General features: G+C 43.4%; 1 protein-coding gene across 2 annotated transcripts; it reads right to left on the bottom strand.

Annotated features, from left to right (window-relative positions):
* Nucleotides 1–1,682: 1,682 nt before the first annotated feature.
* On the bottom strand, nt 1,683–14,759 carry LOC148402051 (uncharacterized). 2 transcript variants are annotated; one of them, XM_088369399.1, is made up of 12 exons: nt 14,460–14,759; nt 10,601–13,294; nt 9,646–9,799; nt 9,209–9,523; nt 8,463–8,555; nt 7,544–7,800; nt 6,643–6,780; nt 6,345–6,511; nt 5,441–5,586; nt 4,443–4,520; nt 3,821–3,989; nt 1,683–3,020 (listed from the first exon to the last, which is right to left on the bottom strand). In XM_088369399.1, the coding sequence occupies exons 1-12, from the start codon at nt 14,526–14,528 to the stop codon at nt 2,090–2,092; spliced, it is 5,211 nt and encodes a 1,736-aa protein (XP_088225525.1). In that variant the 5' UTR covers nt 14,529–14,759; the 3' UTR covers nt 1,683–2,089. The 2 variants fall into 2 exon arrangements, with proteins under 2 accessions (XP_088225525.1, XP_088225526.1); XM_088369400.1 differs by having other exon boundaries at nt 7,544–7,779.
* Between the last annotated feature and the right edge of the window lie 3,521 nt (nt 14,760–18,280).

Here is an 18,280-nt window from a genome sequence, read left to right as displayed (position 1 = left end):
AGTCAAACAAGCAGCCAGTAAGACGATTGCTTGGTTGTGGTACAGATCGAAACGTACGAAAAATGCCAGACTTGATTCAGGATGCGGCTATAGCAAAAACGGACATAGCTGCTTGTTGGCTTGTTGTGACACACAATATATTTAATATTGAAAATATGTTATCAAGACTGTTTCAACCTTTTTCCCAGCGATGAATGTGTATAACTGCCTGACGCTCTTGCAGTAGTACTGCTGTCAGTGTCAATCGAGGCTTTCCATCCTGAGGATAAATAGATCAAAATGGTCAATTATTTGAATTTGCATTCTTTTCATTTACAATAAAAGCATTGAAAGGATTCCCTTGTTAGATATTAATCCTCCTCCATAAGGATTTTTTTCCAGTTTAGGGAGTTGCCATTGCAGCTGATAGAGAGAAAGCCACTATGATGTCACATCTGTTTCATGACACTTCTCACCGCCATCAGGACGTGTGGAGGAAGTAGGGGGAGGAAATGAGGAAAGGAGGGGATCTAATTGATTTCCTAATTTTCCTCATGAAAGAGCGAGCAGGTCAGATAAGAGCAGGAGCGAGCGAGAGAGCAATCGTCTGAGAAGGAGAAAGTAGCGTTAAAAGCTTTGCCAGTGAAGCATGGAGCGTGTGTGCATGCGTGTCTGCGGGTGTGCGTGAGGGAGTGAGTGACCTTGTCTTGGTGGAACGTGTGTGACAATGCATGTGTAAAAGTGTGTTCGTGTGTGAGGGGAAAATAAAAAAGGGAACCTTGAAACCGTCGTGATTTCCCTCCTCCGTTTTTCTCGCTCGCTTTCCCTCACAATTTTCCACTCAGTTTTGCTGGCTTCTTGTTCTGTTAAAACACGAGATGACCTTTAAGAGTCAAAACAAGCGGTCATGTGACATTCTTGTTATTGCAAGGATGGTATGCCATGGTCAAGGTCAACTTTTTGGGATTTGTTATTATTTGATGGTGTCAAAAGACATAAATCTATTCTATAATATTTGTATATAATTGGTGTGACGGGCTACTGAGTTGGACTGAAACGATGTCAAAAACTTAGGTTTGGCCTTCAGCCACCAGTTGCACCACAAAAGAAATAGGCTTGTCCAAAGGAAAAAAAAAATTGATTGAAAGAACGTTGTGAACAGAAGCTAGCAAGCCATTGTAGTTGATTCTGAAGGGAACCAAACTGCCATCATGTCTTTCTTTACAAGTATGAATGAAATGTTTGGTTGAGTTCTTTTTGAGTAGTTTCACTCACCATCTGTACACACAATCACAAAATGCACCAAAACACACACTGCCAGAGAAAAACAAGGCTTTTGGTTTTGCCGGGCTTCGACGACAAGCCTACACAACGATGGCCATATTTATTTTTGGGATTCCACACTCTGTCAAAAATCGAAAAACAAGACAACAAAGAGCTTGACAGTGAAGTCAGATGTTGTGCCCCAATGAACTAAATGGGCAGGGTGACTGTTTTTTTTTTCTTTTTCATTAATTAATAGGATCTATTATCCATCCATCCGCCCATCCAGTGCTACAGTAAGCTACTAATCTAGAGGAACGTTATAAGACAATTTGAGAGATGAGGTAGTGAATTATTTTGTTGTACTATCTCTATATGCATACTTGTAACTAATTACAAATGATTGGCATACAGGCCTCTTCTAAATAATTGAAGTCAGATGCAAACAAACTTGGTGTTTATTTGATGAGGCATGAAAGTGGACCATATAGCACAAAAACTCAACAGGAAGTAGAATACAAATCTAGTAAACAATATTCCAGAACTGGAACAAATTCGTCACTGGAACCGCATCAAACTGACAACCGGCAGCATTTATAAATTATAACAATTGCACTCACTATAAATATTTAGTGTTTACATTATGTACAGTACAATAACTTAATACAGCCTGTCTGATTGGCTGGCCTGTTTCTCACCCGAAGACAGCTGGGATTAGCTCCTTCATCCATGACCTATGACGGGATAGAAAATGGAAGATTGGATGGTTGGTACGGATGTTTGATCCATGCAAAGGTCAAAAAAGGAGAGTGTCCTTGAAAAAAGGTCATGGGTCATTTGTAACTTTTCACCTCCCAGACTGATTTTTGTGCAGAGTCGCATTGGTCTCAGCGACCTTGTCAACAACCTTCACATTGCTGGGGGTCCGGCCTCCTGCAAATGTTACCCCCAAGTCCCTGATGTGAACTCTGACATTTGCCAAGTGTCTTCGCCACGCAGCATCCATCTTCACAGTGTGACCGCTGCCGTCACGTAAGGTTTGACAGTTCTGCTCAGCTGCACAGCTGCTTAGTTTCTTCAAACCTTTGCCAATTACTTTGCGAACACGCTTGTTGTGTTCACTCCGAGAATTGTTAGCATCTGTGTTCCCAGATAGGTCACCGCATTGCATGTTCTCCTCAGTACCACAGTTTGTACTCATTGGGACTCCATTTTGCAAGTGTTGCACTTCCCTCACATCAGAGTCCATATTTGCTGGATTTGCGCTATCCTGTTTTGTAGATTCTGACATATTGATGGTCTCTTTGGGATGAGTGTGACTTGGGGCCACTTGGTTGCATGTGACGACGCTGCTCGTATCTGTCTTCCTTTCCCCTGCGGCGACTGGAGCACAACGCTGGCTTTGGTTTTGCGAAACTTCGCCTAGGGTGGCAAGTGCTGGCAGAACTGAGCCAGTCGACGATGACGGCAGTAGTGGGGCTGGGCCTGGGGATGTTGCCGGTTCTGGCAGTGCCCGGCTGTCCACAAATTCAAGGGGAGAACTAAGCATGGCGGCCATTTTGGGTGTAGCCTCCACCAACTCCAGCAAGTCATTGGTAAGCGATTGGGAAGAGGCCTGCTTAGCAGGATGGCGCCAGAGATGCGACAAGGATGCCTGGCAGTAGAACTCGGCCTGTGGGATGGCACGAACCTCAAGATGTGGGAAGAGGCGACGGAAGGCGTGAGGTGTCATTCGAAGACAGGCCAAGACATCGCGGAGGAGGAGCCAGTTACGAGGACTGGAAAGAGGACACGGAGAAGAGTACAAGTGGAGAAAATTAACTTGCCGCATTCGACACGCTGAAGAAGATTGGGGCATCGTACAACCCGCGGGCCTCATCTGGCGCATCCATAGTCTCGGACTAGCACTCACAAAATTCAAATAAAACATGAAATACGTGGTAGAAACAATAGCAATAATTTGTTTCTTCAGTGCTGCTGACTTTCTTTTTTGCCCCCCTCCCCCATGTTTTAATGCTTCCTGGCTTCTGCAGTGTTGCCCTTGAGCAAGCCCCTACCGCCAGCTCAAAAAGTGCAGCGCTGTTTGTGCACCACTTTCACTTTGATACTCTCCTTGCAAGCCTGCAAGTTTGCAATCTGGTTCTCTTTGAGGTGTCCAACACAAAATATGCAGTAGTGTGTTTTGAATATCCCTTGAGGGTTTACCATGAGTAGAATATAATCAATACATTTCCTGCGTATTGAATGGAGATTTTCCATATAAATACACACGTATCCTATGTGTGTGTGTGTGTGTGTGTGTGTGTGTGTGTGTGTGTGTGTGTGTGTATATATATATATATATATATATATATAAATAGATATAGATATGTATATACAGATTTGAACAGTACAACTTTATTTTAAATTAGCTGCGTCACAAAATCAATGTGATCTTTGTTATTCCCCTGTCCTTCATTTGTCCTCCATCACTATTCCATTTTGCAAACAGTCAACACACGTACAGAACCTGAACCTGTGGTCGACACACGTACAAAACCTGAACCGGCTGACCTTGGCTGATGGTCGTCCCACTTACCCCGTAGACGGCGACACATGCAATGTGTAGCAGGGTAGTGGCTTGTCAGACGGCTCAAATTCAAACTCCTCCTTTCCGCCCCGCTGCTCTGTCTCTTCCTCCTCTTCTTCCTCTTCAGGCCCAGGCGGATCGGCCAGGATGTTGTAAACGCCACCCTCACTGGATGGTTCTACCAAAACAGTAGGAATCACTCAAAAACTGTTGAGATCTAGAAATTTTCTGCAAGATATTTTACTAAGTATATATTCAGTTTGGTGTTTTTTGAGGCCGGTAACTGGTTAACATATTTATTAATGGATGAACAAATTAACTGCATTGTGAATGCGCGTCCGGGGGCGCTTTGATGTCAATTTCAGCGGACCATGGAGGGCCAGTAGCGTGTCATAATGACTCTGACCTTTGACGGATGAAATCAGATGCAAGTCTTATTTCACAAATGCAACATTAATCAGAATGTTTCAAGTAGTGAGGGCACATTAAACAAATTGCAAAGCAAAATCTTCACTACCACTTTAAGTGAAACTCATTCCTTGGTCTCACCAGCTCATGTAGTATGCCAGATTGCCTTTTTGGTTCTTGCACCAATCCTTCATGCAATTTTGATTGATTGTGTGAAACTAACCGCACACGGAACTGCCGTGAAAATCCCAGCAGATTCCAGAATCACCTTCCGGCCTTCCCTTGAGATCTGCGAGATAGTCTGCGGAGAGAGCAAGAGAGACGGGCCATTAGCGACCCGAGACGACGGCGCCAGAAAGACAACAAAAGGAGCCGCGCTAACAGTGAGAGACGGCCGTGTTCAGACGGGGGCGGCCGAGAGAAGACGGATGCCGGCAGGTGTCTGTGTATGTGTGTGTGTGTATGTGTGTGTGTGTGCGTTTGCGCGGCGGTAAGCTGTTCTGAGATTCAGCAGCCAAGCCTCATTAAAAGCCTCTGGAGGGAGAGAACAAACACAGGCGGTGAATTGTAATCAGGCTGGCGGACGAAGGCACGCTGCAGCACTTTTCTTTTGTTTTCTCGCACACGTCTGACTGACGCCTGTTTGGTTTGTTGTCTGCTATCATAAATGGGCTTTAGGCGTACTAGCTCACCGAGTCGTCATTTTATTGTGACGTCGTCCCTCAATAACACAACCACACAGTTAGCGTTACTTTGAGCTTACACGCCTGCTATGTTCAAGTGGATTGTTCAACCTTGGTTCAATACCATATTCAATAACGCTTCAACTTTTTGGGTCAACCACATCTAGTATGCAACTAGTCTCACCCTGCCCTACTTACTGGATTTTGACCTGCTGTACTGCTGCTTCTCCTCACCCACCCTCCTCGCCTGCTCAGAACGGAGGCAATTAGTGAAGTGAGATTTTTCCTGTGGAGGATTCTGCATCGACCTAACTTGCGCTATCAACGTTGGCAAAATTTAACTCCACCGCGGCATTCAAACCAAGACGCCCTTCGCCAAGCGGTCGCGTTCACCTTGCTCGGTGCGCACCGGGAATTGGATGATGACGTTCACAATCTAAGTGACAGACTAATAGCACTCGATTGATTGAGTTGAACCAAACCTGACAAACGTGAACCCAGCCTTAGATCTTAAACGCATCTGCTATCCGTGTCCTACCCTCTAGGAAGGTTTCCATGGCAACACTGTTGGTCATGTTTATCGGTCCTCGTCCGGAGTAAGAGGTCAGGGTGGGGTCGGCGCCACAGGCCAGGAGGAAACGTACCACTTCCATGTGGTTGTTCGCGACAGCGTCATGTAGCGGCCTGATGACAGACAAGAGACGCAGCATGTCATGGGACAAACATAAAGGACGAGCGCATTGTGAACTGCTCGGAACAAATGACTTGACTTGCAGCCGCCAATAGAAGGCAAAATGGATTTGGAACTGTTTTGGCGGCAGAAGAGGCAATTGCAATAGAGAGCTTTCAGACTAAGGAGCCAACTACTAGCGTGCCATGGCTTGGCAAGCATGACTCCCCTCAACAAAACAATGACATGAAAAAATTATTCTATCCATCGGTCACTTGACAGCAACACTTTTGTTCCCCCCACCGGCTTGTTTGTCCAATGTGTATGGAGCTACAGCTATGACATTGGGAAAAAAATGTTTGGTCCACGAAAGAGGAATAAGGTGCACGCCGTGGCCAGTTGGCTAAGCTAATGGAGCGCAAAATACAATGGACAGACATAATTTGATTGATATTGTTTTTTTACTGGATATGACGCTTGGAACATGCACTCGTTTTTTGGATCAACCATGGCAAGGCCTGTTCTGATTGGAACCTCTCCTGATAAACTGCAGCATGCTCTTGGCCGATATGAAATCTTCGTATGGTCCCTTCGGTAATTCTACAGAAATACCTTGGCCACCTTTGCTCGGATTGTATCTTGACTACATTGTAGCAAAATTTCATTTGTCGTCGGATGAAAGTAGAACATGGACAAAAAATGAAAGGTATGTACTGCAGTCACTTTTTTGAGATAAAGTATTTGCAATCAGGACTCCAAGGAAGTATTTGACCTGGTTCCATCCTGAGCGCTGCAGTTGACGTCCGCCCCGTGCTCCACCAGGTGGCGCACAATCGTGAACCACCCTTGGGTGCAGGCCTCGTGCAAGGCGCAATAGCCAGCATTGTCTTGATGGTTGATGTTGCAGAGCCTCAGCTGCAGACAGTAGAGCACTGCCTCCTGGTCACATGCAAAACCAGCAGCCAATCAGGAGAGAGCATGAAGATTACTATGTTTCATCAAATATGTTTCGCACAGCGGCTTCAGGGTAGATTTTTATGCGCTGAATGTTATAGTGCAGTATTAGTTACCTCGTCTCCCAGCCGGGCGGCATGTTGCAGCAGCGTCTCTCCGGCATGTTTATTCACAATTAGGTGACACAATTCTGAGGGTGCAGGTTCAACTGCAAGGTTCGGCTGCAGAGGTGGTGAGCATGTGTCGAATGAAAGCTGCAAGAGACCAAAAAAAAAAAAAAAAAGCAGGTTTAGAATAAATGATGTATTACACTAAAATTGAATAAAGTTTTAAATCAGAGATATGGTGCGCCACTGTTGGTGTTCAAAGTCCGTTCCTTTAAAATGCTGCAACATGAAGCTATTTCTCATTTCGTCAAGCCCCTTCTGCCTTGCTTTTTAGCATTACTTTAAACGGACTTTTAAACTTCACGCTGAGCCACGCTGTGAGCACGTGATTGCTTTTTGTGGATGCTCTGCCTGTTCTCTCTGTTGATGAAAATCTTCATCACAAAGATGCTGACAGCGGCAACTGCCTCTGCTGCTTAGCAGCCGCACGCACAGCATGTGTGTCAGGGTGTGTGCGTGATGGCCATGTGCAGGCGCCGCTCGCCGTCACGCATCAGCAGACAGGATTCAAGCTTGGCCCTGGAGGGGTGCGTGCGTCTGTGTACGTGCTACCCGGCAACGGCGGAGCGTAGAGTGACAGAAAAGTGTGCGTGTGTGTTCACTCTGCCAGAGGAAATGTCTTCTACGGCTGCTGTCGCAAAGCACAAGGCAAGCCGATGAACACAAACACGCTGATAAACAACTGAAAAGTAAATTGCTTGTCCAATCTTTTGTATACCTTGACTTCCAGGACTATACTGAAACTGCTTGCATATAGTATGTATAAAAATAGCTAATGGATAACCTTTAATGAGAATGATATGATTTTTTTTTTTTTTGCAATGACTTCTGAAGAACTTTCACTTCTCACCTGGCTGATTCTGTCCTCCACGTCACCTCCTTCCTCATCTGCCTCTTCTGCTGCCTCCCTCGTGTGCTTGGTCTTGCATGGATGTTTCCCCGTGGGTTTATCGGGGCTGTCATCAGATAAGAATGGGAGGAGTGACGAGACCCTGCGGTTCTCCCTCAGCTTCTGATGCTTCTCCCGGAGGCGGAAGGAGGCGACGTGGGAGGGTTGCCAGAGGCCAGCACTGTCCGTCTGTACCCCTGGGGATGAGGCCACGTGGACTGATGAAAAAAAATAAATAAATACACACATACAGGTTTATGTGTGTGATATAATAAAGGCTGCGCTCAGACAGCCTTTTTGCGATACGAATTGAAACACACATTCGGGAGGTAGTTTCATATCTGATTTCAACAAGATACGTCTCAGTTCGAACTGCGGCAAACACATAGTAAAATTACATAAATTTATATGAAACGCTAACTTGAAAAACGCACTCTCCCTGGAGAGAGACGATCAAATGAATTTGTTCTAATCTCAAATTCAAGTCGGTCTTATTGCGACACTGCGAACACATGACGTGGTTCCTCGCTAACAAACCTGCGACTTCACACAACACGAATGATGAGCGTGATCATGCAAGCCAGCAGGTGAGGGCAGGAAATAGAAATCAGAAATGTGTAAATACAGCCCAAGGTTGTTTTACCATGAATGAATAATTTATCAGCTGGTTGCATTTTCTGCCCTTAGGTATTAGTGCTGTCATGGGTGAATCCTTTTCAAAATTTAACTTGTTTCCTGAAAACATCCTCTGCACTTGCCTGTGAATTTAAACATTTTGTTAAATGTACTTTCGCACACTTTCTATAAGAAGCCTGCAACAGTTTACTTTCTGCTCATGGGGCATACTATCTTGAAAGAAGAGGGAAAAAAAGTTGAATACCTTTCACGTCATCATTGGGTAGACGGGGCTTTTTGAAGCAGGGGCCGTTCTGCTCGATGCAACTCTTTTGCTTGCTTGTGTCCTCAGTCGCATCTATTGCGCAAACCATGAATTAAGGTGGACAGGTAAACTATAATAATAATAATAATAATATGTAATATACCACGATGGCACCTTTACTTGGTCGTGCAAGTTATTCTGTGACCATGCTATTAACTAAAGTCACATTTCCTCATTGGGATGAATGGAAATGCCATTAATTCATTCCAGTCTGCAACAAACACCAACCAATTACTTGATAGTAGTTCACTCAATAAAATCAGAGTAATATCTTTGAGTAATGCTTTGTAAGTACTAGCAAAAAATCTGTGCTATTTTTCTTTTTAAACTATCTAAGACATTTTGCATAATGAATTGCCATTAAGCTAATGATCTTTCGTGAGACAAATTTTTGTGGTTTGTTGAAATACAAAATAATTTTATTATTTATAGTTTTACAGTAAGCTTCGATTGAGAGGCCAGCTAAGCAGTCTGATGGAAGTGCGCTCAGTCTTTTTGATGATGCATGTTCATGAAAGGTAGAGATCTTGATTAAAAGGGGAAAAAAGATCACATTTTTGCTTGCAACACAGAGCAAAAAAATAATAATCAACTGAGCAATGACTTTGTTAAAAAAAAACTCTAAAATGAGCTAATATTGTAACGCCGATAATGCTGGTTTTAAGGAGGTTGGGAAAAAAACATACCGTTTTTCGTTCCCATGTCTTCCGTTCTTCTTCGCTTCATCCAGCGACCACCGATGTTGCTCTGGTGAAATGGCTCCAGGCTGAACATGTGCTTGCGATTTGCTGCCATGTTAGGATCCAAACCGCTGAGGCCCTCCACAGAGGACGTTTCGTTCCAGTGAACCGGACTGCCGCTGGTTGTGGCAACAGCCTGTTGCCTTTCTTCTTTGTCACTTTCTTCATTCTGCATCTTCTCTGTTGAGCAATCATCCTTGCCTACCAGGTCGTTGGCACGGTTGTACACAGATGTGACACAAATGGATGATGGTTGTGCACCTGCACCATGAAAAAGAAATGCACACAAAAATATACATAAACACCATATATTTTTGAAATTTCCTTTTTACAGGTGCAACCAAATTTGTGTAAACATTCTCCTTCCTCTTTCTTCCTCTTACCTTTCTGTCCTTCGACGTGGACTGTGGGAGGGGAGCGTCCTCCCCTCCTGTCACTCTGCTGGCACAGATCCAACCATCCCCCTTCGCCCCCACCGGCGTCTGCCAGCTCAGCCTCCCCTGCTGCCGCCGTCTCGTCATTCTGGTTTTCCTTGAGCTGATAAGAAGGGAGCATCTTAAGCTTGCGGAAAATATAAACAAAACAAATTAAACACTCTTCACGGTTGTCTGCTGAAAATGTGCTTGTCTGCTCTTCACGGTGGTCAGAAGTTGCAACCGTAGCAGTGACCTCTTCAGAAGATCCTTTTTAAAAGAGGTGGGAGACTGTTGTTGGCAAAAGGCCATGGTTATTTTTGTAGCTGGACGCAGGTAGAAAGGGGCGTTTGCGTTGTTGTGGGAGTGAATATAGCCAACTTGCTTCCTGACCAAGGAACGTGACTCCACTCATTCCCTTTAAATTCAGCACAGAAGAGGCGTGCACATCTTTGACATTGCGAAAGCAGAAATAGACTCACTGGAGTCCATGCAAGCAATCAATGCGCAAAGTACGTTTATATGGATCTGCAAGAAGATCTCCTCTGTATACTAGGAGGCCGCCTTCCACCCCCCGATGCGCGTCTGTGTGTGTGACCCCGCCACCGCACACAGAGACACCACACACATGCATACAAACAACATGGTAGCTGTGCAGCAGCCAGGGGGGTGATAATAATACATTCAATTAATTTCCACAATGATTCAGAGGGTTCGATGCACACTGTTGGGATATTTATCCACCACCAAGCTCACAACACCAAAATTAACCTGTGCCAATTTTTACATTGAGCATGTGCGCTGTCTACGAAAATAAGGCCCAAAAGATTTACTTTATTGTCCATGTATTAACAATGCATTCATGCACTTTAAAACCAAAACTATTCCAGGGAAAACTCAATAGAATGAATGAAAGGATTCATACCTTACACTGCTCTTGACTTGGCCAGCTGGATAGAGAATCACAAGATTCCTCGGTCTCCAACTTTGGTTGACTGTCCAAACATTTGGAAAAAGGTTCTGTCTGGGTGCTTGTGCATGTATCCTTGCCCCCATCAACCTGGACATCCATGATGTCCTGGGTGTTCTTCTCGTCCGTGTGAAAGGTAGTGTCTCTGGAATTATTTTCCAGCAAATGCTCTTGACCTAAACAATCACTAAAATTGGATTCATATACAAGAGACCTACGATTGATGCTTTGGCTGTCAACTGCCATGTTTTGATCTCTTTGGTTGATGGAGACAAAGGACTCAGCTTCGGAGTCGACGCCACCGGCTGCTAACGGCAAAGGCGTATCAACACTTGGTGTCTTGCTGGTACAAAGTGAATGATCTGAATGAGAGCCGCATCCAACAGCTTGACCATCCAGGCATTGGGTGGCAGCGGAGCACAAATAAGAACATTCTTTACTTGCACAGATATTTGAGGATGGCTCCTGATTGACTTGGTCCTCATCATCACTTTCGTCAAGTGTTTCAGCACCATGTTCATCTCTTGCCAAGCTGTTTGAACCACATGGGGCCCCAATGACCTTCTTCCTGGAAAACTGTTCGGGAGATGTTCTGGCACAACGCATCGTCCGCTCGTCTGGGAGGTCCTGATATGGACTAAGACAATCTTCTATTGAAATCTCCTCACTGGGAGGAGGGGGAGAAGAACACTTGTGATGAAGAGAATGGGGCTGGGATGTGGGGGCTTGTAAGCCCTGCTGCCCAACAGTCTGGTTGGCAAGTATGCTTTTGTTGCGATTGTGAGGTGATTCATCAACTTCTTCAAAAGCCATGTCAACACAAACGATGCTCTCGCTAACCCTATTGAACGGGTTGCAAAAAGATTTGAAGGATTCAGTTGAAGACCGCTCTCTGCTGCTCGCTCTTTGCTCGGGTTCTGGTTTTTTGGTCTGGCTTGGCTTTTGCTGGATTTCTTGGCCTCTGTTTTGCTCTACATTACAGGATTTGGACAGAGACCTGTTTGAAAGTTCTTTGAGGTCTCTCTGAGTTGTCAGAGAAGGTAAGGTACCCTGTGAATCTACTCTGTGTTGAAGACCCTGTTTTGAAGATGTGTAAGTCCTATTACCGCTTTGACTACGGAGGATGGGGTAGTGGTGGCTACGTCCTTTGTCCGATAGGGACATGTGCTGCAAGGACACGGTGTCCGTAATCGAGTATGGAAGGTAGCCATTGCTGCAGCCGAAATCAAGTGGAATAAAAGAGTCAGTGCGGAGTCGTCTGGGAGTGGGTCCGAGTTCCATGTGTGGCTGTTGTTCCTTGGGTTGATTTGATTGTTTATCTTGACCTTGGACCTTGGACAGAATGTGTTTTCCAGAAAATGTGTGTGCCTCTTTAGCGTTTGTCACATGCACTGTTTGCTGGCCCAAATTTGTGGAAGAGAATGATTCAGAAGATCTTTTTGAGGGTAGGCTGCCAACCTCAAGTTTTCTAATGCCAGGGAAACTTTGATTCTGTAAAAAATGTGCAGCCTTATCCGAATTCAAAGAGGTTTTCGCTTTTGGGGGTTCTGGGTTCTCTTTCAGGCACTTCTCATCACTTGCCTGTAGCCCATAATTTAGCTGGGCAAAGAAGTCTAATTCGGACAGGAACCTGTTTGATGAGCCTTTTGTCTTTTTCGCAGAAAGATCCAAAGGTATTGAATGTACTTTTCTGTCTACTGATGTTCTTGCAGGTGAAAGAGACTTTGCAGCTCTACAGTGATCTGGGCTAGAGCGGTTTTGTCGGCTGCTGCTGGTTTGTTTCAGGGAGTCTAGTTCAGAACTAAGGCTGCCAATGTAGAAGGAAGGAAACCCAGCAAGTTCATTAGATGATGCAGTGCTCCTTTTTGAAGTCTTCCGAGAATCTACAGATGTCGACATTGAGGTAGAACCAGGGACTGAACTGTTTACTGGATCACAGGCAGAGCGACTGTTGCTTGTAGAACTTGTCTTAGCAGAAGTGGGGAGACCAGACTTTGCGCGACTGTTGTTAAGGTGGCAATCATCGAAGTGAAAAGCAGAAGCTAAAGCGTCCTGGTACAGGGAGGTGCTGAAGGCAGATGTTTGCTGATGTACCGAAGGCCACTGCAATGTGTGCAGGGGTGAGAGGGCAGCTGACATGGATGCAGGTATTCTAAAGTCAGACTCCAATTGTGAAGAAACATGTGTAGGAACATACTGGGGTAAATAAAATAATCTGTTTTCAGGTGAGCCGCCTTCTGCCATATGGCACAGAGACTGGTATGCTAACTGCTGGTATATGAATGGGGAGGCCTGGGCCAGGAATGAGGCCTTGTATGCCATGTCAAGAAAGGGGTACATGGTTGCCTCAGTGTAAGGACTCATCCAAGGGAGTTTCAAGAAGCTACTGATACTATTCAGGCCCGAATCTAGAAGCTTGTCATTGGTTGTGACTATGTCTCTGGTAGTAGGGATAACCAGTACTTTCTGCAGCTCTGGTGAAGGATTCTTGCAATGTCCATAAGAGAGAGATGGGCTAGGTTGGGCCTGGTCTGCAGTGACAGAAGGAGGAAGAACACTTTTGCCAAGGAGGTTTTTTCCCGTCACTGACTTGAAGTCTACACTGAGCGAGGCAACAGGGTCCATCCAGAAAGCAGTGTTAGCATCCACCTGCAACATGCATGAGAATGAATGTTACGCAGGATGGGCAGATACATCCGATTCCCACAGTCACACTCAAACATAGCATTTTTTTTCAAAATTATCACAAAGATCAATGTCTTACCTGTAACTCAGAAATACTGTTTGTTTTCCTCTTCTACTAATGCTTACAATCCCATCACTTCGAATTTCATTTTATGTTTATGGTGCTCTTTCAAATTTCACATGGTGATCATACTACCTGAAGCGGAGATCAGGCAGACACATCAACTCTTCCACAAGGGCCACAGTAATTGTTCCATGGCAGCTCTTATCTCGAGAATTTAATTGAACGGTGCTGACTCCTGTGAGACCTCATCTATTTTCTCAGTTTGACTATTAGATTGAAACTACCGTATTTGCCCGAATATAAGACGACCCTGATTATAAGACGACCCCCTCTTTTTCTTCTGGACAACTGTTTCACCGGTCACAATTCCAAAATGAGAATAACTCAAACCAAACCTCCAACATGCAAGATGTGAAAGTGGAAGATGCTAAGATGGTACTTTGTGTCTACTGTATTTTGTATTCAACTGGCTAGCGATGTTTACTTGACTGTGGCTGTGCAGTTATGAAAACTTTAAGCAAGTAGTACTTTGGAATAAGACGATTGTATTTTAGCTCCTTTAATTAATTGGGAAATGACTGCAGTATATATATTTACATTGCGGCAAAGTGCTATTTCTTTGGTATTTATCCATGAAAGTATAAACACCAGTAAAATATGAGGGGTGTGCACACTTTTGTGAGACTGAATGCTCTTTGTTCATTTGTCGTTGGAAATGTGCCTTGGCTCAATAAAGGGTAAAAACAAATCATCTCCCCTCAATGACAAGCAAGCTCTCCTTGCCACCACCCCAACATGTGCTGTGATGTCATCAATGACATCCACCTTGTAAGACCGTATTACCACAAGAACAATCACAAATTCTCAATCGACCTCGACTGAACCTGGTGGAGTAAAAGACACCTGCAACGGGAATGTTATATTTGAAAGTGCCACCCTGCACCCTATATCAAACAATTGTAGATCCGCCCCTGCAGAACGAATAAACCAGCTAAATTCTACCCAAAAGCAGACTGAAAAGTTATATGCCAACTTAACACTGCTGATATGAAATGTTCAACTCACCTTTTTGTGCTCGGCGGGGAGCGTGTTGTTTGTCTCCTCACGTGCCAAAGTAAAAACGTCTGTCGTCATCGCTGTGGCACGAGCACACGCACGTCCCCCCCAAAAGAAAGTGCCTTATCCAAGCTTGTGCGAGTGTTCTTCCGTAAAACAAATATTCCAACCTGACAATATTAAGAAAAAAAACATGCATTAAAAAATGGGAAATCGTCCCATGTTACGTTTGCGTGAGCGCGTGTGCGTGCGCCGGTCAGCTTCCTCATCACTTCACTTCACCCTCGCTTGACTCCAATATTTCTCGCGTCAAATCTTTTGTGTTATACCCCGTTTCCGGCCTTTCTTTCAAAATAAACAGGATATGGTAACTAACGGTGGCAATAATACTTTAAGTTCTTTTGGAACTTCTAGTAAAACTACAAGTACTGATTTAACGCCTTCGATTAAGCAGAAGAAGCAAAATGCAGGATAATGTTTTACTGTCATCAGAGAATTAGAAGTACTCCTGTATTTAAGTAAAATGGATAATAATAAAATAACTGGCATATTTTTAAGTATGAAAATATGAAATAAATTTACCACAGGCAAACTATTCGTACCTAGATATAAAGATACTTTAGTGGCAAAGAATGGAAAAAGAAACTTGGGCCACTGATTTAAGTCGTTTACATAAGAGAAAAAGCACAGACTCTGAAATGTAATTAAATTGACAATTACATACAGAGGCGGTACTCACACGTTGGCCTATTTAAATAGAGCACAGGTATTTGTGTAAAAAGGAACACTGGTATAAATGGCACAGATTAAACTCCTGTATTTAACAAGTAAAATAGCTGTATGAAATGTACTGCGTATCTACACATTAATTAGGAGCCGATTAGAATAAATGTATTTTCAAGTGCCTGCGTATCTTTAACCGGGCTGTCTCAAACGCAGTAAAATATGATAGGAAAAATAAACATGTAATTAAAAGTGTGCCAGTGATGATTGTGCTTTTCTTGGAAACGAAGAATCGTGAAAAATAGTCAGTCAGTTTTACAAAAATATTGATGCCTCTATTTTAAAAAGTCTAAAAAGCCTGCACGTTACCGCATCGTAGCTACACTATACTGTACGGCAATGCGTGACGTCAGCACCGTCATGTGGATTGATGGAGTATTACACCATTCCGGCTCATGAATTTTTTTTATATCGAGGTCATATTATATTTCTGTTCTCACCACCATGAGCTAGCAGACGTTTTTAAGCAAAAATTGTAACATTAAAATTTAACTTAAGGTCAATTACCCTATTTAGAATCAATCAATCAATCAGTCAATTAATTAATCATTAAATTAATCTAAAAATAAAATCGAGCTTTCAAGTAGATGCTCGAGTCACGCATCAGTTTCCCAGTTGCACACCAGTTTTTTTTTTTTTAGTCACTTTAAAAAATATATCAAATTTCAAGGAGAAAAAAAAAGATAATTACAGCGTTTTTATTACTGTCAAATGTCAAACTGCCTGAGAACTTAAATCAAGCAAAAAAGGCAAACGAGTCAACCTAAATTATGAGCACCCATAATTTAATTTAAGGGCCTTAAATCTACTCTAACCACGCAAGGTGAGGGTCATGTGACCAGCTGACACAGGCTGTAAAAGAACATGTGGTTACGAGAGAGCAAACATGTGGACATCTGTTTGAAAGCTCCATAAATGCTGGAATTGTTTGTTGTTTCTGCTGCGGGGATCAGTTTGTCTGCAGGGAGGTCCGAGGGGGGTGTGGACTGATGCGTCGAGGGGGATGCGCTCTGAGGGTCAGGGGGAGGGATAGTGGTGGTGGTGGTGGTGGTGGTGGTGGTGGGGGGGGGGGGGGGGGATTCTGGTGTACAGGTTGTGAGGGGGCGGTGTCCTCCTCCAGGATCTCGACGAGATTGCTGAGTAGAAGCAGATGTTGAGTTTGATGACATCATGACATCTTGGGGGTTTCCTTCTCTGCTTGTGTGCTTTGTTGAGTTGCTTAACTGTGTGACCCTGTGTTTGTAGGGGGGGAGCGGTGTGTACATGTGTATAAATATTATGACGGTGTATGAATATAACATGAATGTGCTCGCTTCTGGGACATCACATGGAGGAATGTCAAACAGGCTACTACAACAAACCTAAAAGAAAATGAAATGTGATGAACTGTTTTTTTCTGAAGTGCAATCAGTGTAGGTTGGCCCAAACCCAAAGTCAAAACAACGGGGGGTGCTACACAATTTATTTTCTTCAATATTACACCTATAAAGTAGTATGCTCCCACTATCACACTGAGTTTTTTGTTTTGCCCAGATGTAGCTCAAGCTTGTTGTTTTCTGTGTAAATCCACTTTTGAACACTAGATGGCAGCGTCTTATTGAGTTTTCCATTGAGTGAGTCAGAAAGAAGACTGTTATTATTATTATCATCATCATCATCATCATCATCATATTATTATTATTATTATTATCATTATTATTATTATTATGTTCCTTGGCTGCTGCTATCCAGTTTTCTATAACTCTGCCCATCTCTCTGTCTTTGCATTTCAATCTACTCATGAGGCAGATCTTAAATTCAGTTTGAGGTTTCCTCTCTTAGAGGGAGTTTTTGTTTGCCTCTGATAACAAATTGGTTATTCCTGTCAAGTTCAGTTGTTTTTCCTTTATGTATGAGGAGTGTGGTTCTTGAACTCATTGTGTAAAGTGCCTTAAAGTAAGTCTTGTGGTGAAAACCAAAAACAATTGGAACTAAATAATATGAATAATAATATTCCTTGCAATTCACAAGTTGTTTTTTGGTAGTTTACAGATTACTATTGTTGAAGCAAATCACTCAAGAATTCTTTGTATTTCTGTAGCGTACGTTTTTACAGAATCGACTTACCGCCGAGACTATGGTTGTTTCACAATTGGCAAGGTGGCTACCACTTGGGCTACGTTCGTAAATCATAATGGTACTGCTCATTTTCCATTCACACATATTATGTTCCAGCCAAGAATGCCCCCATAATTATTGCCTGCATTTGAAATATGAACCGCAGATTTTTCCAAATACATTATAGCCTGTCAGACAATAATACATGGATGATTAATCCTAAAAGAGTGTTTCAGACAAATATCAAGGGTACCTGTTTTTACAGGTGCAGATCTCGTGCCTGCGTCAAGGCACCCTTTGTTACTTATGTTCAGTATACGTATATGATCGTCCTTAAATGCTGTTTCACTTGCTCAGTGTTTAGAAATTCCCACATGAGCCTTGAAAGACCAGCAGGTGTTTCTGCAGGAACATCTACAAATGTGGTCGAAATAGATGGTTCTTGAGACAGTTTCAAACTCCCCCGAGATCACTACGCCCCCGTCCCATAAAAATACACATATACATAACTTGGACTCTTTTACAGTTTCAAGATTCCCCCAGATCCTTCAAAGATCAACAGTTGCATGCTTTTGCAAGAACCTGAGCAAATGTGGTAGGGACACACACTGTTCTCAGACATGGTTACTATTTTGGTTATTTTTATCACTGACAAAATGCATAAAATTTGACCCAAACAAATAGTATGAGAGGGTTGAAAATAAGCAATTAGAGAAAATGGCATGAGGAGTAATAACTCCTCTAGTTTCATAAATTCACCACTTCAACTCAACCACAACAAGCTCTAACTAGTTGTGACGGCAAAGTGGTTGCAAGTTCCTTTGACAAACTTGAATAAAACGATCTGGCTCTTGCACACAAAGCCACCCGAGACAAATGAAAGAGTCTTCCGACGCCTCCACAAGGGTCTTGACAGCTTTTCCAGAAACCGCCAAGACAAAAGTATTTTT

The sequence above is a fragment of the Syngnathus floridae genome, chromosome 2 (assembly GCF_059516105.1).
Source record: "Syngnathus floridae isolate MCC-2025c chromosome 2, RoL_Sflo_1.0, whole genome shotgun sequence".
Lineage (NCBI taxonomy): Eukaryota > Metazoa > Chordata > Actinopteri > Syngnathiformes > Syngnathidae > Syngnathus > Syngnathus floridae.
The sequence above is the reverse complement of the archived record's forward strand: the minus strand, read 5'-3'. Positions and strand labels throughout refer to the sequence as shown.

Excerpts from the sequence above, each read along its gene's own strand:
- LOC148402051 (XM_088369399.1), bottom strand. The coding sequence starts at position 14,528 with ATGACGACAGACGTTTTTACTTTGGCACGTGAGGAGACAAACAACACG. Across the intron at positions 9,524-9,645 it reads CCACGTCGAAGGACAGAAAG|GTGCACAACCATCATCCATT; the intron begins GTAAGAGGAAGA and ends TTCATGGTGCAG. Across the intron at positions 5,587-6,344 it reads AGCGCTCAGGATGGAACCAG|GCCGCTACATGACGCTGTCG; the intron begins GTCAAATACTTC and ends GTCTGTCATCAG.